The sequence below is a fragment of the Phoxinus phoxinus genome (genome assembly GCF_949152265.1).
Source record: "Phoxinus phoxinus genome assembly, chromosome: 19".
Taxonomy (NCBI): domain Eukaryota; kingdom Metazoa; phylum Chordata; class Actinopteri; order Cypriniformes; family Leuciscidae; genus Phoxinus; species Phoxinus phoxinus.
This window is the reverse complement of record NC_136894.1, coordinates 26,050,056-26,077,642: the sequence shown is the minus strand read 5'-3', so window position 1 is coordinate 26,077,642 and position 27,587 is coordinate 26,050,056. Positions and strand designations below refer to the sequence as shown.

Sequence of the window (27,587 nt, the reverse complement as noted above, 5' to 3'; positions counted from 1 at the left end):
ACTGGCGTATAGGCTGCTAGCTTCGCAGACATGAGAAACAGGCACATAGAAAGCTTGAAATGTCTACTTTTCAACGAACCAATTGAAATCGAAAACAAACACTCTAAGTGTAATCCAAATGAAAGGTGTATTTTTCTCTATAGACGCGCAACATCAACTTCATCTTTGCAGCCAACACTGACTCAGAAAATAAAAAGTCTCCGTGCTATTTTCCCCCAACATATTCATAATCATTAGGCTACTTTTGCCAGTGCTTTGCGGCAAGCTTTATGCAAGCGAGTCTGTAAAAAAAGTCAACAAACTAAAAAAAAAAGGTATGTAATATGTAATGTTATCTTGTTAAAGTGGATTTCATAAAATTGGTATCGAAAAATGTATCGTTCAGAAACTAGTATCGAAGTCATGGTATCGGTATCGATGTTGACGTTTTTTTTAAAGATACCCAGGCCTATTCGGGACAGTTCACACAATAACGTTTAGAATTTTTTTTTTTTTTAAATCCATATAAAGCAAGAAAGTCAACCCAAAAACCAGTAAACTGACGATGTAACATTATGTTAATAAAGTATAAATATTTAGAGAGAAAAAAAAATCACAATAATAATAGGAACAGAGTGCCACAGCAGCCTCATCTATGAGGAAATGGAGGATTTAGTTCAATTATACTTGCATAAGATTCACCAAGAAAGAAATCCTTGGTCTTTTGAGGCATCAGCATCGATTGTGAGGCATTATCTTTAGTATCCGGACACATCAGCAGTTATGAAGGAAATTGAGTTCATTCAGGAGAAAGAACAAGACAGACATTCAGGAAATTGCCTCTTTTCTGCAAATCTCAAATAACAAGCCAAGCAGTGGTCGACTCCACTTCACTTCGATGTTTCTTTCCTTATGATTCTCATAATATTGCTAATTTAATACTCATAATACTATAACATCGTTCTATAATTTTAACTTTATTCCCACAATATTATTACTTAAATCCAGTGGATCCGGCGAGAAGACGTGCAAGAAGCTGAGCACGCCAGATTTCTTTAAAGGTTTAAAGAGGGGGAGACCAAAAAAGTTTGAGAACCACTGCTTTATTAATCTAAAAATGTTACCGTTTAATCTAAAATTGTTATTCTCAAACAAACCCATACCTTTATTCTAGTAAAAAGTCTATTAATAAATTATTCTAAAAACTTTCTTATTGTAATACTATTTTAGGATTTTCACATTTATTTGAATGTTTTTCTTCAGAGCTATCATAAGCTGGCTTTTTTCATGATTTATTTTTCAAATGTATGAATCGTTCACTGCTGATGTGAGAGACTCACCTGTACGATGTCAGTGTTGAACTTTCGGCATACTTCTTCAATTGACATCTTGTGCTCTGTCTGAGGAATGACAAAAAAAGAGAGTCTAAAACTGCACAAAGAAAGGATGAATTGCTTTATGGAGTGCAACTGACCACAGTTTAAATCACAACCTTGCTACATTTGTTTCAAGGCGAAGTATTATTTTGAAAATCAATACAAAGTGCACTTAAACTTCTGTATGAGGCAGGCCCGGCTCTAAGGGGGTGCTAGAGGTTGACAGTTGATAGTAATAATATATTGGCGGAACAGATTTGGCAAACGCTCCAGTGCACGTTGGTGTTTGCGCTCTGGAGGACATCAAATATCTATTTACAATGTGTTTTTGCAGCGGTCTGCAATGTAGCCAATCACAGATGTAGTTGTTGATCTCTTGAACGCAAAGGCCAATCAGAGGCAGGGGCGTAGAATTTAGAGAGAGAATATGAGGGACAAAATGTCACCACAAAGATGGCAATATCCCAAATCCTTGTGGGGATTCTGGGATCAGACTAAGTGATGTTTTTAGAAAATGTAAAGATGCAAAAAGTTTTTTGTGATAGTTAAGGTTAGTCTAGGGGGGTAGAATACACAGTTTGTACAGTATAAAAATCATTATGTATATGGAAAGTCCCCATAAAACATGAACAAATAACATTGCTTGGTCTGTTGAAATGAGAGGCCAGTTTGATCAAATCATCCCAGTCTTATCAGCCGGACTGAAAGAGGTTTCAGTGCTCTTAGGACACTGAAAACATGGCCCAGAGCAATGGTCACAAGTGACACTTGACAGTATTGCTGTGTGTCGTGTCCAACAGGACAAACTGGACAGTATTGATGTGAAACAGATATGCCAAGAGTTAATTTCTGTTAAAGGGATAGTTCACTTAGTTAAAAATTAAAATTATGTCATCATTTATATGTACTCACTCTTAAGTTGATTCAAACCAGTTTCTTTCTTCTGCTGAACACAAAAGAAGATATTTTGAAGAATGTCAGTAACCAGACAGTTGATGGTAGCCATTGACTTCCATATATATTTTCTTTCCTTCTATGGAAGTCATTGGGGTCCATCAACTGTATGGTTATCGACATTCTTCAAAATATCATCTTTTGTGTTCAGCAGAAGAAAGAAATTCCTTTAATGAAAGACACAGACATGTGTTTGGCTTCTTCGAAAAGCAAGGAACAAGACAGTATTGCACTATTGCATTGCAATATGAACGGAGTAAAGTTAAGTCTCTGTTAAACTGCCTCCTTGTCTTTATTAGTTAGCCTACCTGTAACATTACAGAATTAATGAATTAACGTATTGTTAAGGTCAATATAGACTAAAAACCTTAATACATTATCTAATTATTTTCCTGATTCCTCCGCTTCTGGGGATGTCCCCACCAATCTCAAAATCAAACCTACCCCCTTGGAGATGTTTAAGTTCAGAATCCACTCGCCAGAAAAAAACGCCAGAGTTTTTATTCAGTGCTGAGTTAAGCAGGTTTGAGTACATATGTTTGAAGTTTTTTGCAAAATATTCATATACAGTACATACAAGAATATAATTATTTTTTTAATATGTGGATGTGTCTTACCAGTGGCACTTCTTTCTTGAGGTCATCCAGGTCTTTCCCTCCCTTTCCCTTCTTGGGGGACTCCTTCTCATCCTTGTCCTGCGTGGTCGCCACGCGGTAGCTGTCCGACCGTCCATACTGCAGGGAAAACACTTTCTGTTTAGATCAGCTATATAATTACACCTAGAATAAAGCCAGCTTACACTGGAAGTCAAAGAAATAACTACCTTTTTATTTCTACCACATAAGCCAGGCTGCACGAATATGCATAAATATAAAACGCAAACTGCAAACTGAGAATATTACGCAAACCTGCTGCTGGCCTTCGATGATCCAATTCGACCATATTAAGCAAAAATGACTTTAGATAAGGTTGTTCTTCTGCAATCCAGAATAGCAGCACAGCTGAAAGGTTTGTTTGAGCGGCGCCCCCTACTGTACAGGCATGACTTTGCATTTCCTTCAGCCTGAGGCTTATTCATTTCATTTTTGGTGTGAAAGGTCTGGAAGCTTGTTTCCGCCACAGAATACAAATAAAAAAGGTAATTGCGAGTTATAAAGTCAGATTTGCGAGATATAAACTCACAGTTCTGAGAAATAAAGACAGAATTGTGAGTTTATATCTTTATACCTTGTTTAAGCCCCATATAGTAGATTTAAAGTGACCATGTCGAAAAACAAACTGGTGTGACATAATTTCTAACAAAATCAGGCCAAAACGAAGTTCGTGTGGAGTTCAATTTGGGAATTCGAGACTTTCCGGAAAAGTTCGCTCCGGTTGGTTAACCCATTCAAACTACCATTGATCTGTGACAATGACATAATAAGTGACATAACTCTGAGGCTCCGCCTTTTTTGACATGGAAATCTTCTTGTTTCATGTTTAATACTCTAAAGCTGTAAAGCTTGAATAAAGTGGTATATAAATAAACATAACGTGACTTTACAAATCGTTATGATTAGATGGTTTCTCAACTGCTGTTTTCTCATCACTGTCATTCTTGTTGTGTGTTTATTTGGTTATTGAGAGGAAAGTGCGCACATATTCATCTAAACGCTGCTCTCCCCCTAAGCGAAGAATGAATAAGAACTTCGCCGTGAGTATATCGGGCTCTTTACTGGCTCGAGGGGCGGAACAACCTGTCACTCACATGAGATCGACCAATCCCAAAACACAACCATCCAATCGATTTCTGATGGACAAAAAATCAAGTCCCGCACTACATTTTTTTCCTTATTCAAGAAGCCATTTCTCTCAGATATACATCATAACAGGGAAGAAAAGACTATCACAACTTCGTTCCTTGCCAAATTTGCATCCTCTGACAAAGACGCACAGTCCATGAACTGAGGAACCGACTCTTTCCATGACTAAAGAGGAGGGGGGAAATGCCAGCTAGAAAATGCTTCATCCACAATCCTGATTATCTTTGAAACCGCAAAGCTTAACCAGGAACCCCATGTGGGATACGGGGTGGTATAAGTGTGGGGGCCGTTGAGGGTGGTCTAGTGCTCTTAAATCCACATTAGGGCTTTTCATTGATGTGGCATCCCCTGATTTGTCATGTGTGCTTCTGTGACCTATTTTAGCTTGCATGCACAACCAGACGGCATCATGGTTAAATCCACCATTACAGCACACCAGCTTGCTTAGATGTTAAAGCGCAATGCATAAAACGTAACCATAAATGTTACTGATGTAAAGGTTGATTGATAATATTATTTTATAAAAAATATTAAATATTAAAGGAAAAAATTACTAAAATGTTTAGATTTTAAATTAATCAACTGGATTTGATTACAAGTGCATGAACCAGAAATAGTTAATATTTGACTTTTACTATTAATAAAATATAACCAATAGTCAAATATTTTGTCTTTTATTTATTTACAGCTTTTATTTGTCATTCGTTTATTATAAGGTTCAACTGCACATATAAAAAAATTCTATAGAAAAAGTTAATAGAATATTAATATTGAATAATTCTAAAAACAGACTAAATGTATTAAAATGAATTGTTTATTATAAGGCTTAACTTCAATTAAACTGAAAGTATTAAATAAATAATTTTCTTTTAAAAGATACTAAAGTAATACATTTTCTTGATTGTAATTTATATTTTCTTAGTATATGTATATATATATATATATATATATATATATATATATATATATATATATATATATATATATACACACACACACTATCTATCAGATTACAAATTCTGAATGATGATAAAAAAAAGCTATCATGCTACTATTATTTGTCATTTGAAACAAATTATGTTTCATCATATATTCAGAAACTATATTATAGTATTAATAAAAACAAATCATACAATCCGTAAAAAGATCCCTAAAATGACGATAAAACAACTCTTTTACCACTTGTTTCTGATGAAATACAGTGTGTTCATCATTATGTTAAACAGACTTGCTTATATTTAAAAAAGGATAAGGATAAAAAACTAAAATAAACCCAAAACACTACAAATTGCAAAAAGGCCAAAATTGTAGCATCCCTGTGGCAGTGTGTGGAAACGGTTTGACCATCTGTCAAGGATTCCCTCTTTATATCCTCTGGGTGAGATGGCAATGCAGGATTAAGACTGTTTACTACAGTCTGGACTAACCTACTGAACAACCGTAATCCTGCTCCCTCCTTTTCTCCTATTCACATTCAATCACTCATATTCTTTGAGATACATTATATACTGTCTGTTTATATATTTATATTCTCTTAACGCCTCCACTGACTTAGTTTACAGAGTTTGCTGTCTAATGTAGTCTCTAACCAATTTGATAGCATGCCTAACTTGGGTACACTGTGTTCTCACTGTATTCATTCATGACAACATCCTCCATTTGACTGTTTGCAGTTCTCTCTTCATGGTTCATGCACGCCTGCACACGTGCATTCACAGTTACATACTCAGTCATGACCCAGAGATCAGAAGTGTGACACGTGCACATTCATGTCAAAGCCCATTGGCCGCCGTGCCGTAGGATGTGTGATCGCCAAAGCTTCCGGAGAACTGTAGCTGCTCCGCTTAAAGTAAATCCATAGGGTATCATCTCAGGACTGACTGAATAAGATTACGTTCTCTGAGACAAGCGACTGAAACGTAAGAGCTGCCTGGATGAGGACCCATCATGTTAATATTAAAGAAATTGTTCACTCAGAAACGAAAATTCTGTCATCATTTATTCACCCACATGTTGTCCAAACTTGTGTTTTCTTTATTCTGTAGACTACACTATAAATCAATTATTTTTTGAAGATTACTGGTGTACGTTTTAAAACAAAAGACTACTTCAAATTTTTACGTTTAATTCAATGTGTTATTGTGCCATTTCTTTGCAATTATTTGTGAAATTTACAAACAATTTCTGAGTGAAAATTGTTTCCAAGTAAATCCCACGGCTATTTTTTTCAGTGTACAAAAAGATATTCACCTTTACATACAAATAAAGTTAATGATCTCTAAGTCTAAAAATGAACCAAAAGCAACATAAAAATAGTCCATAAAGCCACGTTCACACCAAGGACGATAACTATAACAATAACAATAAAAATATAGTTTTAAAAAATCTTTCTAAATATAAAAGAATAGAAGAGACCACACCACAACTATAACGATAACGGCATAGAGAAACGATATTGTTGGAAACACTTTTAGAACAAATTTTTTTCCAGATGATGAACGATAAAACATTGACAGCCAATCAGAATCAATCATGCTTTAAAAAGCTTTCACAGCATTTAAAGCGACAGGCGACAAATCTGCAACGCGCTTAGAATAAACCAAATGATATCTTCCGCTCATGCGAATGCTAATATAGTAATCGTTAGTTATCTTTATAGACAAGAAACAAATATTTGGTATTATTAATACATAGCTATTTTACGGCTTATGGCTTTTATGGCTATTTTAAAGACTTGCATGGTTCATATGGAGCACCTTTATGATGCGTTTTGTCATTTTTGGATTTTGACAGCCATTGGTCCAAATTCACTTTCATTATATGTAAAAGAGCAGTGTGAACATTCTGCCCAACATCTCCTTTTGTGCTTCACACAAGAAAATCTTACAGATTTAGAACATGGTAAATTATTCATTTAAGAAATTAATTTTCTGGAGAACTATTGTATTATGAGCTAGTGGACATCAACAAATAAATCACAAAATGATTGTAATGATTTGTAGATTAAAAATTGTAATAGCTCTCTCATCTCTTTCTGAGGAATTCTCTCTCTATCTAGTCCAAGGCTTCATCTAATGGCCTTGAGGACAGGGAAACACACTGTGTACTGTACATGCAGAATTAAATGCATTGACACCCTCCATAAACCGTTTAAAGAAACCTTGCTTCTTGATAACTAAGACATCAATGAAACAAACCACATACAATGCTGAGGCTATAACTAGCCTACATGTTAGAGCTGTCTATCATCCAGCCGTAGCGAGAGTGATGGGTGTTTCATTCAAATGAAGATATAGATGTAGATATCTCAGCAGTGCAGGGAGTCATGTCCAGAAATTAAGCATATTCTACATGCATTCATAGACAAAATTAGTGTGTGCGATGGATTTCTAAAATTAGGGAATGAATTAAAATGTCTCTGTTCTGTTTGTGAAATATTACTTTAGTAAGAAAGTGTTTGATAACAAATGTAATAAGACAACATTGCCTACACTATAAAAAAAATTATATATGATCAATAAATTATGAAAACGTAACTCATCAAAATAAGTAAGCTTATATGAAATTACTTAAACATTCAAGGTGATTGTACTTTTTTCTTTCAGTGTAAGTGCTGAAAATACTGGTTTAAATCTCATGTTTAACTTGTCCTAATCATAACCGCAAAAATTGAGAATTAAACCTGTTTACATGAACATTATGATTTATGAATTGTGAAATATTTTTTTTAGAATAGGCTAATGATTCTAAATTATTTTTTTATAAATCAAATTTTTATAAATAAATAATACAGACAATATATGCTCATTTGAATAAAAATCACTGCATTTAATTTTTTTACTGTAAAAATGACAGTTACGGGAATTTCTGAAAATGATTGATAATAATAATAAATGTGGTGAAACTAATCACATTGCAATAAATGATCCAAAATAAGGGCTTTGATTTAATTTAATTAGATTTTAGGGTCAAATGTGACATGAATTCTATATGCTATTAAAAAGACACAATTCACAATCTCATTTGAATATATAAAGTGTGGAATTCTATAAATAAACCTTAAAGAGGGAAAAAACATTACATGTGTGTTGTGACTAAAAACTCCATAATCTGTGTGTCTAAACTTCTTAAGTAATTGGAATTTAAATTCTGTATTATAATAATACAGAATGAGTTTTAGAGCACCCCGACCCCAGACTGTTTGTTGATGCAATCATGGGTGGTCTCTGTCAATATCTAAATGTACAGGAAAGCAACCTTGACGTGGAACAAACTGATTAAAACCTGCTATTGATATTTGAGGGCCAATCAAATGAGCTTGCTGGCTGACCTTGAAGACCCCACAGGATATGACATCATGTTGGTGTCTGGCAAATGGACTGATAGCGTGTCTGCTAGCTTTGCTTCATATATGATATGACCCCGGGCTTTGGCACAAAATAAGGCTTGATCGCATGCTTTAGTGGAAAACTGCACACATACATATCCAAAATCACTCAATGAGAATGAGCTATTGAACGGCGTCCATTACACAACCATCTATTATAAGACATTTCACCACCAGTATCTTTCTCAATCACGCAACATGTAAATCAGTTTGAAGTTATACAAATATATATTTAAACATCATTGTCACCACCTTTACTTCAACGACAAATTGACATATTATCAAAACAAAATGGTGGTTGGCCCCATAGTGGGATTCTAGGAAATTAAGACCAAAAGAAACGGTTTCAGCTCAAACGTAAGTTCAAATGTAAATGCTCCATCTGAGTTAATAAAACTGATTTCATACTAGCAGATGACTTCCCTGCTGTTCTACACAACCGAATCACCTGCGGTTCCCTTGAAGCCTTCAGACAGACTTGCATCTTTGGATGCATGTCCCAAGGGCATTGCAGAGTCACCCTCCAGGAAACATTCACGGCATACTAATTGCCGACAACCCCAAGCACCTGAGCCTCCTACAACTGCTTCACTGCTGTTCTCAAGGTGACACCAGGTAACCGCCGGCCCCGACGTTCACCTTTGCTGCCCTGCACACCTTATTCCCTTGCTGTATCAGCCCATCCCTGCTACCATTTCCAAGCTCAAAACCGGCTATATGGAATATTATCATGCAGCTTACAGTCTACATTGTATGCTGATGCCTACTTTTTCTCACTGTAAAAAAAAAGATGCTGCCTTAAATTTTTAAGTACAATCAACTTGGATGTTTAAGTCATTTCAACTTAAATTACATTAAACTGACTTAAAAAAATTGTTGTTAAAAAGGTTCTTCAGATTATTTAAAATGTTCTTCACACTTAAGAAAAAAATAAGTTATTTTAAGACCTGTTTATTGAAAGTTCTTTGGGATAGTACTTCCTGTTTAGAAAAGCACTGCATTGTATGTTGTGCTATGTAAAAACTACATTTTTCACTCATTCACTATTCCATACAGTATGTAAATCAGTGACAGTAAATCAATGCAATAAATCTTCATTCTGTTTGCCACATATTTTTGTTCACAATGATTGGAAATAGGCTATAAACAACTGCAAGTATTAAAATGTAGGCTACATTAGTATAAGATAGGCCTATTCTATTCACGCAAAAATGAATACTGTACACATACTGTACACTCACTGTAGAAACTGACAGTTGGGGAAGCTACTCTGAAACTGTAGTTTGACAAGCTACAAGCTACTCGTAAGTTAAAGTAGTTAAACTACAGTCAAGCTACCCTTTTGGAAAAGTAGTTAGCTACACTACAAGTTACTATCAAAAAGTAGCTAGCTACATTGAAACTACTTTTGATTTTTTTGAACAACGTATATTATAAATAACTGAATAAGTGTCTGAGGAATGTTTTAAGTAAAATATTTAGTGTTTAAAACAATGCAATACATTATGATTTCAAAGAGTATTGTTTTATTACACACTACACTCAAATATATCAGACTGTTTGTCAAAAGTGCAAAATTGCAACAAATATGAACTTGGACAAATAAGGCCATGGGTAATTAACATTAGTTGTTTCTCAACTAATGAGATTTGTAGTCAATTAATTAAAACTCAGATATCACACACCAATATCTGAGTTTGAATTATTCTGAAATATTGATTATTACCTCATTTGTCATGTGTGGCCATAGGGTCGCACAACATCCCTCTGCTTAGACAGTGACATCACTATTTTGGATTTACCAAAGTGTGTGTATGTGTAAAGCTACGTTGACTATGTTATTCATACCTACTCACAAATAACCATCAAAAACAAAGCCGGCTGCAATGAATTTCTGTGCAAAACAGCTTTTACTACAAACACTTCCACACAAGAACATTGTTATCACACAAGAACATTTTGATAGAAAACAAAAAATATTTAAAGTTTTAAATATACTGTAGATAAAATTAGAATAAATAAAATGGAACACAACTATCATCACACAACACCCCTGCGCTGGGTGCGCCCCTCCCCCTATAACTGTTCTGTCTCGCGGAGGAGCTGTGTGAATCTGTGTGAAACACGCATAGGAAAACAAGAACGACAGAAAGAACGGCTCCCCTCCAGCCGCGACTCGGCTCCCATCGTTCATGTTTATGAGCAGTTCAAAAGAATCGGTTCGTTCGCGAACGTCACAACTCTAAAAGAAGAAGAATATCCTGGCATCGCGCTGTTTCGCGCAGGCTCGACAAAACGCAATGTAGCTTTTGCTCGCGCTACACCGCTACTTGCTGCAAAAAGTAGTTAGCTACTGGAAAAGCTACACTGTTTAAAAAGCAACTGAGTTACTGCCAAGCTACTGAAAAATGTAGTTAAGTTAGTAGCGTCGCTACTTGTAGTTAACTACTCCCCAACACAAACTGTAACAGATATGCAATTCCAATTCCAAACACCCTGCAAGAAACTTTCACCTCACACAAATTGCCAACTTCCCCAAGCACCTGAGCCTCCAACAAATGAGTCACTAGGCTACTACTTCTCTCAAGGTGACACCAGGTAACAAGCTCCTGTAACCCCATCATCATTCACTTTCCATGCTCACTTTATTCTCCATTCCCACCACCCTCTCAAGCTCCATCCCTTCATTTCGCCAATCACGCATCCTCTACCCATTGATTGATTGGCTCAAGACCAATCAATCACCTGCGACTGTGAATATGACCCGCCCTCTCGTCATCGCAGCCCTCGTGGCGCTACACAGACCAATCGCTGTGCGTGTTCGGGAATTTCCACTCTCATTGATCAGCCTCCACTTCGACGCAGTCACCGACCGTCAAGCCCGGTTATCCCTACGGGCATCACAGCCGATATCAACATGAAAAAACGTCACAGAAACCGAGATACAAAACATTCTGTGCCATGAAAAGGTATCCTTTGAAGGAGATACATTCTTCCATTAGGCTACACAGTAGCCTATCTCCATTTCATTTCTCACTCATTTGTTTCTCTTATTAAGAATTCCCAGTTCTGCTTATTGTAAGGTCACAAAAATAACAAGCTAGTTCGATTTATTCGCGTTTCTATCGTGAATCTTCAGACATTTATTTTAATGGAGCTTGTCTGCGCGTCTTCTGGCCAATATATAGCCTATACTGTCATATAGCTACACAAGTTTATTGTTGCATAGTCGGTTGTGAGACTATTGAAATGGGTCAGCCCAGATGCAGTCATCCCAAATCCATACGCTACCACGCTCCCCCCGTCCCCCACCCATCTGGTTAACGCCTTTTATTTTGGGAAACTGGCAGAATTTCTCCTCAGACTTTACAGACGACTTACAGACAGAAAAGAATTGTCCACCTGGATAATTTAACATGTCGCTTTCCTAGCTAGTAGGCTACTTTGTTATCGTCATTGAAAAGAAAATAGTCAATGTATAGGCTATAACTCGGTGGATTTCAAAAGGGTAGCTGGCTACAATGTTATTTGAGTTCACAAAAGAGGACAAAAAAAGAACTCTCAATGGCAATGTAAGCTTTTGGTGTAATTTTAAAAACATAATCCCAATAAAAAAAAATCGTAATCCCAAATCGCTAACCGCAAATGGTCTTTACTACGGTCGTCAACGGTATGCTGACGCGCGGTCACGTTTGACTGAACGAACAGAGGCGCCAACAGAAACCATGCTTATAATCATAGGCTACTGTATTGCTGAATGTGTGTTATTATAATATCTTACCATCATGTAGGCTATTTGAAACATAGTAGGCTAGTTATCACATTTCATTTTGATATTTGATGTCATTCTTGCGTTTACCTCAGTGCGCCTTTAATGCATCAACTGAGACGAGTAGAGCCTAGGCTATTTCCAATTTTAGCGATCTATGCCTAACATTATTGATGTATTGTATATGACAAGTATGCTTCATTTGTTCCCAATAACTAGCCTACATCATGGCGCATCTGACTGGTGCAAAAATGAGACTTGACGCAAATTCCAAACGATCGTGCAGCGTTATTTCACAATGTAGCCTAAATGATGTTATACTGCATTCTCACATAATAGCCTAAATGATTAATGTTTGCTTATCATTTACAGTATTGTCATTAGTACGTTCATTGAGAAATGCATGCACCTGTTAACTGCAACGATTTGACATGGGCTAAATTACATTCAGATATGTTGCCATTCAAATCTATCATAACCCCGAAATACTCCGAGGGTGTCATACAGAATGTGCAAGCATTTGAAATAGATTCTTACCCCCATTTTGGAGCCGTCAGTCGCGGTCTCTTCAGTCTATCAACTGTGCTTGGTTTCAGGCAAGCGGGAGAGAAGGAAAAAATGAAGCTCTTGGACGGATAACAACGGGCAGCGTTTGAACGAGCCTCTATCTGTCTATAAATTAAATCTATATATACACAAGGTTACCGTGCATAATGAATTAGAGGGGCTCTACATGAATAAAAACTGAAAGAATGGGCCAAGGTGCATTGGTTTTAAAAGCACATGTGGCTGACTTTGATATAATGATTGAATAGCATATGCAGCGCAGAGGATTATGAAGCTTCTCTGGCTGAATGATGCCCGTGAGATGAAGAGCCCAAGCGCTCTCTGGCTCTCTGTGTCCTTCCGCCGCTACTGCTCCATGCACACACACTTCTTATCCCTCCGCGTGCAACAGTAGCTCCGCAAACGCATGTTGTAATGTAATGTTATGAAAATTAGATAATGTTCCTGAATAATTAAGAGAATACTACAAGTATACAGCTCAACAAAAAAATAATTATGGATAATTTTTATGCTGAATCATCATGACTGGACAGGCTATAGCCTAATGGACGAGCATAAAGCCTAGTATTCTTTGAAACACCTTGGAGTGCAAATGGTTGAAGAATATGGTAATCATTCAGGTATATTAAAACACCATGCCAGGAAACTTTTTTCTTAATGGTCAAAACTGGAGCTGGAACCTGCAAACATGAACAAAACACATCCTAAATGTTCCCAAAAGCAATCTTTCCCAATCATAATCATTATTTATATCTAAAATGTAGGCATACAATGCTTGTGATATCAATGATATCAATCTTATGACTGTCAATTAAGTATCTAAATCTGTTTAAAAAAATGACAAAGTAATATAATGGATGGCATTTTGGTCTAAATGCAAAGCACCCATACGCTCTAAGTTTTCTGAAACATATTTTGATTCTTGGCACATTTCCAGAAGATCAGTCAATTTAATGGTGTCATCTGATCCCCGAAATGGACAGAATCTCAAAGCTGTGTGGGTGTATTACAGATAAAAAGACAGAATGAAATAGACAGAAAAAAATGATAACATTTTAAAATATATAATAGACTGAAACATGAAGAACTAAATGTTTTTAAGGCAGTTTTGGTTTTGTGCGAATGTTTCTTGCGGCGACAAGGGGATGATGCTGTTCCTGTCTATTAGTCATATAAAGACTGGATATTTTTTGTATATACAAGGGGGATGGCAGATAGGGCAAACAGAGATAAAGCGATCAGGTATTTTTAAATGCAGCGAGAAAAAGATATAATGAGCTGAAGAGACAGAATGAGTCAGCCATCTAATCAGAGTCTGGATCGAGAGAGAAAAATAAACATAAAAAGAGATGTACTGTATAGACAGAATAAAACAGATGAAACACGCTCAGGAAGACGGGAGACAAGCGCTTCACCAGGTGCTAATAATAGAGTAATGAGGCCTAAAACAATCAGGGTCACACCCTTTATCAGAGAATCATATTTCCAGCATGGATCTTGAAAACTTTACTGCACCATCAGTGACATCAAATTATTATTTTAATGCTCACTTAGGCAGTAAACCTCGCAATGTGGCCGCAATGTCAAGTTTTGGGTTAAGATTGGTCCGAGGACTCAAATGCAGAGTTTCAATGGGCTTTTATTTGTAATTAAAAATAAATCAATAAATACTCCGTAGGGGAAACACTGGCAGTAGGCAAGGCAAGGCTGGACAGAAACAATAGGACATGTGGACATTTAACAAAGTACTGGCACAGGCCTGCGAAATTAGGAGTGAAATTAGGAGGGTATAGCAAGGGGGAGCAGGTGGGGCGAATAAACCAATAATCAGGTAACAAGAAGGGTGTGGATAAGACAACAGACAGCAGAGCACATGGCACACACACACACAAACTAAACAAAATGACATGTGATCACACAAAACATGACAGAAGGCCACACAGCCAATAAGAACAGTGAATAGTGTGCGTGTCCACACTGACACAACACAAAAGCATGTGCCGGCCGATGAGGAACACAAGCCGCATGCATGCTACAAAAAAATGACAACAAAAAAAGCATGCGTCCGATGGTAAACACGAACCGCGCGCTATATACTAAACCCAACAACACAAGAATGGCAGGGGGTATTACAGAAAGCAAGTTATGTGACATTCACGGGTGTTTTTAAAGGGCAAGTGAGCGGTTAACCTCAACTTTCGGTTCCAAAAACTGAGGTTACTTTCAGGGTATGTATAGCCATAGCAACTTACTCTCTGAACATAACCTTCTCGGAGCAGCTTCTGTTCCAGTGGGCTTGCCATTCACTTTTTTGCTCACCAGCCACTGTGCCTAGTAGTTTTACAAAGTTACTCAGCATTTTCACTGGCCAAAATGTTCAACTCTTATGCCATGGGGAAAAACTTGCATATGTTAAAGCAATAAGCCACTCGAAGCTGTGTTTTACAGTGGATTTAGAACAGCTAAGGGGCGTTGTTAGGCACAACGCGGAGCGGAGGCTTCAATGGGCTTATTGCTTTTATAAAACGGTTACTTCTTGAAAAATATTTATTTTATTCATAAAATAAACACAAGCAACACAAATATAACGTTAAAACACATTTATTCCTCAGCCAAGCAATGCAGTTCCATAGAGGTTGCTAAGCAACACATGCAGCAACAAAGAATCAAAAGGCAGGTGCACAATGCTAATGTAATGCGGTCACAGGTGTATGTTTGTTGAGTAATTTACAACTGCTTCAAATGCGGCTCAACCAATCAAAACCAAGGACTGGAACTATCCGTTTTATATATATATTTGTTAAATTATCTCATTAATTTGGCAGGCTGGATCCATTATGTTACACATGCGTTTTCTTTCTCAACTGTTTACATTCACTTAAAACATTTGTCATTTTGACATTATTTTGTGTGTATTTGACTGTTTAAGTGCAATAAGCAGTGAACAATAACTAAATGTATTACTGAGAGGCTGCTTTATGTGCGCTCACTTTGTGAGCACAAAATCTGCGGGAATGAGTAAAATTATGCACTATATGCGCAATCCTCGCCGAAATTCAAGCCCTGTAACACCAACAAAGTTGTTCATCCGGAGCAAATGAAATGAGTGAGTAAGGGGAGGCGGGTTTGTCTCAACTCGCTGTCGGAGAGATGAAAGCGCATGTGTTATCGGGGGAATTTCCAACGCCGTTTTTTGCACCCTTGGGCACTTCGAGAGGGGGACGCAATTTGTAGCGCCATTCCAAACGAAAGTGAACAAATGAATCCCTTCATGAAGGGCCTTTCCACACGTCCGTTAGCGAAGGGAACAACATGCAATGGTCACTTCAAGGAAGTCATTTAATCGTTTATGGTCATGTGACCCAGGGTGGCGAATCCTCACGATTCATTTTAAATTTAGATATGGCGGGAGAATTGGAGTTAACGTATAAACAGAATGATTTAAGTGGTTTTGTTTTGTTGTGATATAGACACATTTTCTTAATGTATTTCATATTTAGTTTTAAAAAGTTTCATATAGGTAAGAAATGTGTTTAATGCTTAACTCATAAAGTTAAGAGCAGATTGGGAACACACACACACACAAGCATATTTTAAAATCTTCATTATAAATGTGCATTAAGAATATTTGTATGTCATATTGACAGCAAGAATCAGATATTCCTGTTGTCGCTGCTAGCTTGGTCATGGTAACATTCCACATGAAGCTTATAAGGAAATCACTTGGTCTTTCATTGCTCCATTCACCAAGTGCATTCCAAACGGCTTCATTATTACTTACAAGTGCCCTGCTCCCTCCAAAGTGCACACTTCAAGAGCTCTGCCCTCCGGAGTGAGTAGGGCATATAGGGATGCTCACGTCCGATAGGAATTTGCCCATCTATTCTGCGGAAAATGAGCATTGAAAGCGTTTTAGAAATTTCAGCATTCAACCATTAATAAAGTTTGAAAAATGATTGCACAAACACCAATGAAGTGGCGAAATGCACTCAGAATGTAAATCGACATTAAACAAAAGAAAAAAGAAGTACAGTATGGTGCTCTTTTTTCTTTCAATGGTGACTCGTCAATTCGTCACTCTCTTCAGAAGGTATTGTATGTTAACTACATACTCTTGAGTTGACTAAACTTACCCCGGATGCGTTTTTGGAACCAGTATACCTCGAGTAAGCAAGATTTGGGTTAATCAACCAAAAGTTCAGGGTATGTTTGACGGTAAGATAACCATGCTTTCTGGAATACACCCCAGGCCAATGAAAACATAAACCAGGCACTTGACAAAACAGAGTGCATGACGAGTGAATGAGCACTCACAACAAGAGACAAAACATGGACATGTATGTCCACCTGACACTGAACCAAAACCGAACTAGACCGAAGTGACAGGATGAACACCACAATCGACGAGAACACACAAATATAGTGCTGCGATCAATAAATCTTTTACAGTTGTTTTTTTCAACCTGAGCTTGCTGTTCACTATCTGTTTAAGTCCCATTGAGTCTGGTAAACAAAGTTGTTCATTTCCAGAGAACAAATGAACTGACAACATCCAAGCCACGCATACTTAACCTCTTTTTCATTTCATCCTCCATCAGGTCCCCATAGCAACAGCTGCTAACTAACTTTGCCCCTTAATCAAGCTAAGATATTGAGGAAATGATATGTGGAGGTGCATTTGGGGGATTGAAGGACATATTTAATTAACCTCTATAAGATAAAACTTCTAATTTAAGTAGAAGCGGTAAGTTTCAGGTAATGTGTCTAATCGTTCAACTTAGCATGAAAGTGCAGTTAAAAACAGTCTCTATGTTCATATTTCTTTGATTTAATTGCACTCATTATGTTCCCTAATAAGACTATCGGCAATTTTTTTCTTTTGCCGTACTATAAAATCCTGCAGATAGTGTTACATTATATATATTTATGTCATAGATCAATGCTTTATTAATCCCTGAGGTGATTTAATGGTCATTACTACACAAGAGAAAACCACACTCTTGTTTTACTCAACCAAACCCTGACATTTTCGAATGATTTAACTATTGGTTTTCTTTCTACAGTGCCTCTAAACATATCCATCATACAAACCTTTTTTGTATTTTTAAGTTTCCGTTAAAACATTTAACAAACTGTATGTACAGTACCGCTGACTGGTCCACACAATAGGTTATTTCAGATGATCCTATTCTTGAGGACCACAGCAGTCAAAACCCACCCACACACACCTGCTGTTACATAAACCCTGAGTGAGTTTGGATGTGTGTGTATGACCAGTTGAATCTGCATCTGACCAAAACACCTTACAGCCAATGTCTGAACTATTACCACCATTCATATTAACATGACTCATTAAGCTTGTAAGTTTAGGCATCTAGAGAGCCAAAACTGTTGTGCTTCCCCTGCTAATATTAATGCTGGAACTATGGAAGATGTGGAAGATGTTCACACTTCCTCTGACATGAACATGATTTGGTTGCTAATGCCTTTCGTTCTCTCTCTCTCTCTCTCTCTCGTTTTTCTGGAGCGCCTAATCTGCCTTCAAGCTAGTTTTTTTTGTTACCCTCCTCTTCTCTTTTTTGCTATAAGCACCTCTTGTCATTTCTCCTTCCTCCCCCCACACATTTTGTCTGGAACGCTTCCTCTACAGCAACTGAAATGAATTAACAGAGATCATTTTCATGTTCTCATTTCTCAAATTGACAAATGATGCACATAAGAGGACTATAGTACATTTTACCAGATCTACTCAGACAAACAAAGCACGGAGGAAGATGGTGCAGTTCTGCATAACAGATGCAGAGGAAAATGTCACCGGAAGAAAATTCTCTTTTTGTAAGGTTGAACTCCACATCTAGCCACATGTTGACGGAAGACATAAAATGTCAAAATATTCAGTCATCATACACGAGGTCCTAATATTCATGAAATGCATTAAAAAGCAAAACGAATGCAATTAAATTTCTATTTACATGCCAAAACTTTGTAGAGTAAAGTATGTGCTCAAAGGAGTTTGTGTGTGATAGTAGTCACCCTCCATTATTCCTCTGGGTTTGCTAAGCTTATGTATAGCACAAAATGCAAGCTTTGGTTTCTCCATAAAAAAAACAGTGATTCTATGCAAGACACGTGACAAAAGTGCCCGTTATCGTATTTGAACCCATTAAACCAGAGCTTAAGCTAAGCAAAAACTGCTTTTTATTTACATCATTGATGTCACCTATAACGCTCATCGCCTTTTCCTCTTTTAAGTTTCATCTAGTCTTTTTCTTCTACAGTTTCATCAAAAAAGCGAAATATTTGTTCTGTGAAGGACCAAGAATCCAAACATGGCTGCCATTTTAAATGCTCTTGTCTCTTTAAGCTCCAGTTGGCAGCGAGTCAGCCAAACAGAGAGGAGATGCTGTGAACGTCCTTGTCCGCGACCTTGATGAAGAGGGAACAGAATGACTGAAAACAATGGTTTATGAGAGGCACTGATAAATGGGTGTCTGCAAAGAGGAAGAGTTGAAGAGGAGAGAGAGAGAGAGAGAGAGAGAGAGAGAGAGAGAGAGAGAGAGAGAGAGAGAGAGAGGAGAGAGAGAGAGAGAGAGAGAGAGAGAGAGAGAGAGAGAGAGAGAGAGAGAGAGAGAGAGAGAGAGAGAGAGAGAGATGATTGGGAAACACACCAATCCTACAGTGATTGTGCTCGGCTTCCCCCATCTCTCCTCCGTCCCCTCCCCTCCACATCACTCCATCTCCCCTCCTCCCCCTCGCGCTCACTACATTTCATGTGCGTAAATGTTTCATAATCTCTGCATTTGTAGTCAAGAGCTTGAGGCTGGAAAAGAAAAAAAGCACACATCAATGAACGAGTAATGCTCGCTCACTTCTCTCTCTCTCTCTCTCTCTTCTCTCTCTCTCTCTCTCTCTCTCTCTCTCTCTCTCTCTCTTTATCTCTCTCTCGCCTCCACGCCTTGTTTTACACATGGATGGGTTTGACAGGTGGTCTTCCGGAGCAATGACACATTATTACTGGCAGGTTGAGGTAGGACAAAACACACAGGGGATAGCCTGCATTATGTTAAAATCATTTAACAGGATTTAGTGGAAATGGAAGCAAACTTCATATTTTCCCCATGCAGGGTGTCTTATTCTTAGGGCAGAAACATAGTTCATGCAAGTATGAAAACTACCAAAAGCATTGCAAGCATGCAGTCCTGTTGAATATTATAGGCTTAATGTTGGTAAGATTCAGTGCTCAAGGGGGCGATAGAGATACCTTCAAATGTATTTAAACCAAGGCTTAAGCTGGCTGTTAACACTTTAACTTTAGACAATTCGGTCAGAAAAATCTGAAAAACTGTTGCTCCACCTTGACAGTATTCATCTTGAAAGAGAAAAATGGCTGTAGAAAACTTTTATGCTAATGTTCAGAACTGCTAGTGCCTGTTCTGGCAATGCTGAGAACACAACATGTACTCGGGTGTGTTTTGGGTGCGAGTCAGTGAAAAAAAAAAAGAAAGAAAAGAAATTAATACTTTTATTGAGCAAGGATTCATTAAATTGATTAAAAAGTGCAAAGACTTTTACATTGTTACAAACGATTCAATTTCAAATAAATACAGCTCTTTTGAATGTTCTATTAATCAAAGAATACTGAAAAAAAGTATTGAGGTTTCCACAAAAATATTAAGTGTTTTCAACTTTGATGATAATTTGAATTGTTTCTTGAGCAGCAAATCAGCATTAGAATGATTTCATTTGGGATAATCTAGGATCCTTTGACACTGAAGACTGAATGCTGAAAATTCAGCTTTGCCATCACAGAAAAAAAAGAAAAAAACATTTAATTGTAATAATTTTTCACAATATTATTGTTTTTACTGTCTTTTTGATCAAATAATTGCCAAATATTTTAATGGTAATGTATGTTGCAGAGGTTTATGTTTATTAAAACACTTAGGCCTATGTAAAAATATGGCAAATTTAGCATTTTGAGTTTTGAATTGCAGTCTGACCCATTTCAAAATGCCCCTGTGCACAAAACTGAGTTTGCGTATATAGCCAGAAACATTTGTTCAACCCCCTGACAGCCAATTTAACATTCTAGCAACACCCTAGCAACCTCATAGCAACACTAAAAACTTAGTGCAGTTGACAACCACTCAGAACACCCTAATATAATGTAACGACTCAGAAATAGTTTTGTGTTTTCACTACCTTTATCAACAGATGAAGTTACCGTATTTTCCGGACTATAATTCGCTCCGGAATATAAATCGCATCAGTCAAAAAAATGCGTCATGAAGAGGAAAAAAACATATAAGTCGCACTGGACTATAAGGCGCATTTATTCAGAAATGTATTTCACAAAATCCAAGACCAAGAACAGACATTTAATCTGGAGAGGCAAGTTATTCAACTACACAATAGCACACAGACCAACTAGAGCGCCCTCTCGCGGCTGTAGACGGTAATGTTTTCTCTTGGTTCATCTCAGTCAGTATGAATTCATTTTGATATAAGTCGCACCTGGCTATAAGTCGCAGGACCAGCCAAACTATGAAAACTTATAGCCTTATTATAAGTTTATAATCCGAAAAATACAGTAATTTTTAACAGTGTACTGCATTTACATCTACATACAGGTCAGTTACTGTCTTTTATGAAAAGAAAAATCAATTCCGTCCACTGGGAAGAGGCAAGCTAAGTAACTTGTCTTTTGTCATTACAGGAGGTCAATCAATCAGGCTCTGTGCCACAAGCCCAACAAGCAACAGCAGGAAAGGTGAACCTCCCATCATTATAAACCAATCAGCATCTTCCCACAAGTAACAAAGACCTCTAATTACACTCTTACACTCTTTCACACCCCACTGGGTCCTAGTGCTCAGTTTAAAAAAAAAAATCCTACCTAAAATGGTTCCATGTCAGTAATCACACAAACCAAGCAAACAACTGCAATCAGTTTCAGAACATATGGCTGCACCATACAGAAGCCATGTGAGCAGGTCTGAGATCAGCTTGCACGTGGTCATTTTACTTTTTTAAAGGTAAATGAAATTGAAAATCAAATTGGAGACATGTCAAATGGTTAGAATGTCTGACACATCTGACCCATTTTCTTCCCAGTGTTTCACTATGGTAATTAAGACAAAATGTAGCCTAATAAAAAGACCAATGAACTGTTTACCATGGACTCTTTATCAAACTTATAGTGATTTGAACAAACTTATCCCACACCATTTGTGAATGACACTTCAAATCAAGGGGTTTACTGATGAAAAGTGAACTACAACTTTAAGTGATCAGACTTACAATTCCGCTTTTGCGCGCCTCCATATTTTGTTTATTGACAAAATTATTTTTATTTATTGTAGACATTAATTATTGTTTGAATTATTCCTCAGTAAGTCAATTAAACATGTATTACTGTCTCTGGAAGGCTTTTATCTTTCAAACACATTAAAATGTACAAATTTACATCATTTACATGCAATGCAGTTTACTTGAGGAACCCCCTGAGATTTTAAGCTAATAAGTTAGGTCAATAATAAAATGAAGTCAATAATAATACAAATACAAATAAATGTTATTAATTTCACAGTTCCCAAACCCCCTGCAGTTCCATCACAAACCCGTCTGGGAAACCCTGACCTAATGCAATATTTAATGCTATAATTTTAATGTTTAATGCCATTTTAATGTTAATCAGGTTAATGTTATAATTTTGTAGAACAAAGAATATAATTCCTTTTTCTTTGTATCTTATCAATATGGTACAAAAATTATACCATTCAAATCAATGTGATAAACAAGTTAGCTCAAAAGTATCTAAAAGTTATCAAAAAGGAGTTTTATTTGGAATTTGGAATCAGTAACCCATTACAATTGGTAATAATCTTGTTATTTATCTTTATGTTCTCGGAGTGTACGAACCTTAAAAGCGGAGTCGCTCAGTCAGTGAATGTAAACTAAGACATCGCTCCGCGATTCATGTTTTCTACTATTGAAAAAAAAAAAAACTGAAACTTTATGCATGGGCTACTTTAGGGTCATGAGCTATATTGCTCATATGACAATACGTGTAATTAAAGATTTACAGAAAGACATAGTTTTGTTGTAAACAATTATTAAAGGTAGGGTAGGTCAGAATTGTCTAAAAAAAACTTTTATTCAAATTTGTTTAAACTGTCTTTATATACCAATGAATAATTAAAATGCAAGGACTCTGAAATAGAGAGTATAAAAAACCGAGTGACTCTAGAGTATTTAATCTTCAATAAACACAGCTCATTAATTCCATTCACTCCCACCTAAAAACGGGTGCGCGACTGCGCGCACGTGGGCAGAGCCAGTAATAGCGGCGGTAGTCATGGCGACGGAGAGTGACAGTCGCGCAAGCCAATCCTGTGATTCGTCCCGAATGGAAATAATGAGCTGTGTTTAATGAAGATTAAACGGTCTAGAGTCACTCGATTTTTATACTCTTTTTATCAGAGTACTTACATTTTAATTATGCATTGATATATATAGAAAGTTTAATCAAATTTGGTAAAAAGTTTTTATATAAATCCTACCTACCCTACCTTTAAAGGTTTGTTTAGATGACATGTCAGAAGCATAATCAACATTCATTTCTTTTTTGTAAAGCAGGAAGAACATTTTTGTAAAAATGTATGACACGAATACAATCAAATTGTATTATTCAATTGAAACTAATTGAATAAAATAACTGACTAACTAATTAAAACCCTCACACACTTTACTACTATAAAGTATGAAGCTATGCACTCAATGAAATGAACTGCAGAACAACCATTATCGAGTGATTCTGTAATTTGTCAACTTAAACTCACATTTTCATTAAAAAAATTCTACTTATGTCCATTATTTCACCTTGCCTTATTGGCACCCCTCCTTCATTCTTCTCACTCTCATCTTCAGTGTTATGATTGAAACTTTCAGAGGAAGGATGCGTGTTTTGTGTGTGTGTAAAGAAAAGATTAGATCAGAGTGTGTGCATGTGTAATGAGGGGGGTTGGCTGGGGGACATCGTGAGAGATAGTTTAATTTGAGCAAACACGAAGTTCCCCCACAACTTATCCATCAGATCTATAAATAAACGCATACCTCGCTGGCTCACTCGATCACGTCCACTCCCACACATACACATGGTCCCCGGAGTAACAGAACACAGCGAGGGATGGATGGAGGGGGAGGGGAGGAGGTTGCTAGGAGACCACTGGCAGGCAGGTCATGTGACTAGATGACTGGCACTGGTATAGAATGCAGTCTCACGACACAACACACAGACACACACACACACACAAACACTCATCACCTATTTTTTTAAATGGTGTAACAATGTTCATAAAGGTGTCTTTCACCTTTGAAAAGCCCTCAATACAGGTTTGATGATACGGCTCGAACGATTGGACCAGCTCAAAATGATACAGGTGCACACTAACAGGGCTGACAATAGAAATCTTCGGCCAACGAAACATTGATGCACAGTGTGAAAGGTGAACACACTAAACACATACACAAATTCATCAGTGTTAAAACACTATTCATTTAGCTTTACATCAAAGTAATCGAGAAAGGACGCTGAGCAACACCGGCATGATTAAACCGCTGTTGATTAAATGACTGAACCGTTAATAGATGTGTAAACAATCAAAAGCTGCTTGTCTGTTATTAAGGTCATTACACAACTGATGATGACTTAAACAGTGTGAGACCATGATGTAATACACTGTGTGCGGGTTCAATTACAGTATGTCTGTTCCATCTTCATACCAGAGGCATCTACACATGACAATCTTCAGTGAATGATAAAGGTTTGACTTGCAGGTCTTGCTGTTTTAGTGACACATGCATTAATGCTATTTGAGACCATGATTTCATATTTCTTATTGTGGTTATTGTATTTGTAACAGCCATTATGAGGAAATGTACAGGTACACTGAAAATGCAAAGGCATGTAACTTGGCCCTTTAGTGGTTAAAAAACAAAACTGCCTGCATTTTGTGGAAGAACATTGTTTTGGCTGTGTTTTGGGTCATGCGGGTGAATATGATACTTCATCATAGATAATGCTTTACAATGAACTCTGTTAGAGAGCTACATGGTAATTCATCTGTTCAGTAAAATACCTCACCTGTTGGGGAACTTCCTGACATCTTAAAGGGGTGGTAAAATGCCCTTTTAACAAGATGTACAATAAATCTCTTGTTTCCCCAGAGTGTGTGTGTGTGTGTGTGTGTGTGAAGTTTTAGCACAAAATACCCCACAGATATTTTTATTAAGCATGTTAAAGTTGTCACTTTTTGAGGATTTGCAAAAACGCACCGTGTTGTGCCTGGCCCTTTAAATGCAAATGAGCTGCACAGAGGGCGGTGTGTGTGTTAGCAGCTGCGATTACCTCACGCAGACACACTAAAATGACAGAAACTGTTCTGCCTTTTATGTTAAAACGGAGTCAGACAAAGATGGAGAGACTCAAGAAGAAGTGACAACATGTAGATTGCAACAGGACGTAACTATCTCATTGGCCCACGACAGTACATGACATCACTACTGGTGCGACCGTGAGTACAGGGTGCCTGTGGTACACGTCATCAACTTCTTTGTCTGAAGGAGACGTGGGCAGGCATACCTGAAGCATGGGAGTCTCACTCCCTTTCACAGGGAACCACCGTTACATTTGTACCCGAGACGTTCCTTTTCGAATGTGAACTCGCACTGCGTCTGAATAAGATGTTATGGGGAACAAATACCCACTATGCCATGCTGAGGGGGATATCTGTCACATCAGCGGTGTCGAAGCACTACCACAATGGGCAGAAACATGATGAATCAACGGACTTAACTGCTGAGGTCAAGAAGCTTCCCCAACTCAGATCCACCAGATGACTCTCAGTGACAAAACTCTCTATGGCCAAAACCCAAGCTTCAAACCCTAAACAAGGACAGTCCCAGCCTTTACAGCCTTCCTCCCTTCCTTGCAGGGTCAGGCAAAAAGAGCCCAGCCCATGCAAGGACAGCACTCAAGGTCTGGCAGTGTCTGTTTCTATTACACTAGACACCGCATTTGAGGCAATATGGCCCAGGAGGGGAGCCAGCTACCCCCAAATTCAGTGGAGGAGCGCTCACCCCTTGCCGGACCCTGCTTAAAAACCCTCACATAATGGGAAGAGTTATACTCCCAGATCCAACTAAAGACACGGTAAAGTATTACCATCGGCATTTTTCACACAGCGCGTTGATCCCGGGAAATTGCTGTAAAATTGCTAGAGTGCCTTCTGTGTGGACGCAAACCCGTCGCGGGATTGATGCCGGGATGGGGACCTAGTAACATTGCGTTGTACGCAATGCATTTAGTGTACGACCGAATCCGGAAAAATATGCTCGAGCGTGGTTTCTCAAGATCAAAAGTGCAGATCATTAGTAAACTTAAGACGCTGCGTAAAAAAATCCACCAAGTGCACGACTACAATGTAAAGAGCGGCAGCGGAAGCCTTTCTACAACACATCCTGACGTCACGGCTTTACGGGATCTTTACGGGATGTGTGTAAACGCACTCACAGATTCCCGAAAATCACTGGCAGTGTGAGTCAACCAAAATCAAACGATCCCGGGACATTATCCGTGTCTGAAAGGGGCTACAGTGAAACACATTTTGGAAGAAGGATTGAATACGGACTCATTTATATTTAGTTAATTTTGAACAAAAAAGTTACGTAGTGTACCTTTAATATAAATGCTCAAATCTTAATATAAATCTCTTGAAATTGAATATAAACCTGGAGATTTTTCAGTAAATCTTCTCACTTGTTTTTCAGCTGCTTCATTTTTCGTCCATCCAAGAAGGTTGTGTCTGTGGAAAACTTGAAAAAGCAAAAAATTACTAAATGTATGTTTAGGACTGTAAAAAGTTTTTTGTAAACAGCTTTGAAATCATTTATTGTGAAAAGCTAAATAAAAATAAATTGAACAAAAAATTTTCTTCAGGTTTATAACATCTAAAAAAAAAAGATACGCTTAAAAATACCAACAATTTATTATCTTTTAAACGAGTTTGAGAAAGCAACTCTTCTAAGCTAACTTACATTACGCTTCCATGCAACACCTTTTTACGTAAATCCAGCACTGTAATCTAAAAGAAAAGAAAATAGGTATTACATTTTTGCATCCAGATTATTCAGAAGCACAGGAAGAAAGAGACATTCAGCGCGATGCGATGCGTGCTGCTAAATATACCAAAATGTAAGTGCTCACGCCTCCCTGAGCATTCACCTTGAGCTCGCCAGGCCCACCGCCATTGGAGGAGAATCCGGGACACCTCACGCTCTCATTGGCCATGAGGGGCCAGCCTGTTGCTAGGCTGTTTCCATGGAGATGGCTTATCGAAGGTAGTGCTGGAGCCGTCACTGGGGAAATAGATGGGGCAAAGATGGTTAATGAGAAAAAGTGAGCATTGTGTGTGTGTGTGTGCGTGTGTGTGCGTGTGTGTGCGTGAAAGAGAGTGAGAGACTAAATGGATTGATGTAATGACGCATAAAAAGGATGGATTAAGCAAAAGACACAGGTTGGTCATATGTGGCTGATAGAGTGTGTGTGTGTGTGTGTGTGTGTGTGTGTGTGTGTGTGCGAGTGAATGTGTATCAATCACATGTGTGGAAGAATGCCATCATCGGATACGACGGAATACCGAAGAAGAACAAGATCAATGTACATTAACATATGGCCTATCTATGGATGTTAA

At 37.6% G+C, this 27,587-nt stretch overlaps 1 protein-coding gene across 2 annotated transcripts in view; it reads right to left on the bottom strand.

Moving 5' to 3' along the window:
* The window catches only part of atp1a3a (ATPase Na+/K+ transporting subunit alpha 3a), a 47,824-nt gene extending 20,573 nt beyond the window's left edge, over positions 1 to 27,251 (bottom strand). The window contains exons 1-5 of one of the 2 annotated variants that reach the window (XM_079590430.1): positions 27,119 to 27,251; positions 26,932 to 26,978; positions 26,654 to 26,709; positions 2,927 to 3,043; positions 1,320 to 1,379 (exon numbers count right to left, since the gene is read on the bottom strand). In XM_079590430.1, the coding sequence (XP_079446556.1) occupies positions 1,320 to 1,367 (48 nt within the window). In that variant the 5' untranslated portion in view covers positions 1,368 to 1,379; positions 2,927 to 3,043; positions 26,654 to 26,709; positions 26,932 to 26,978; positions 27,119 to 27,251. Of the gene's footprint in view, positions 1 to 1,319; positions 1,380 to 2,926; positions 3,044 to 12,804; positions 13,166 to 26,653; positions 26,710 to 26,931; positions 26,979 to 27,118 lie in introns of those variants that run through there. The other variant, XM_079590429.1, reaches the window with a different exon arrangement.
* Between the last annotated feature and the right edge of the window lie 336 nt (positions 27,252 to 27,587).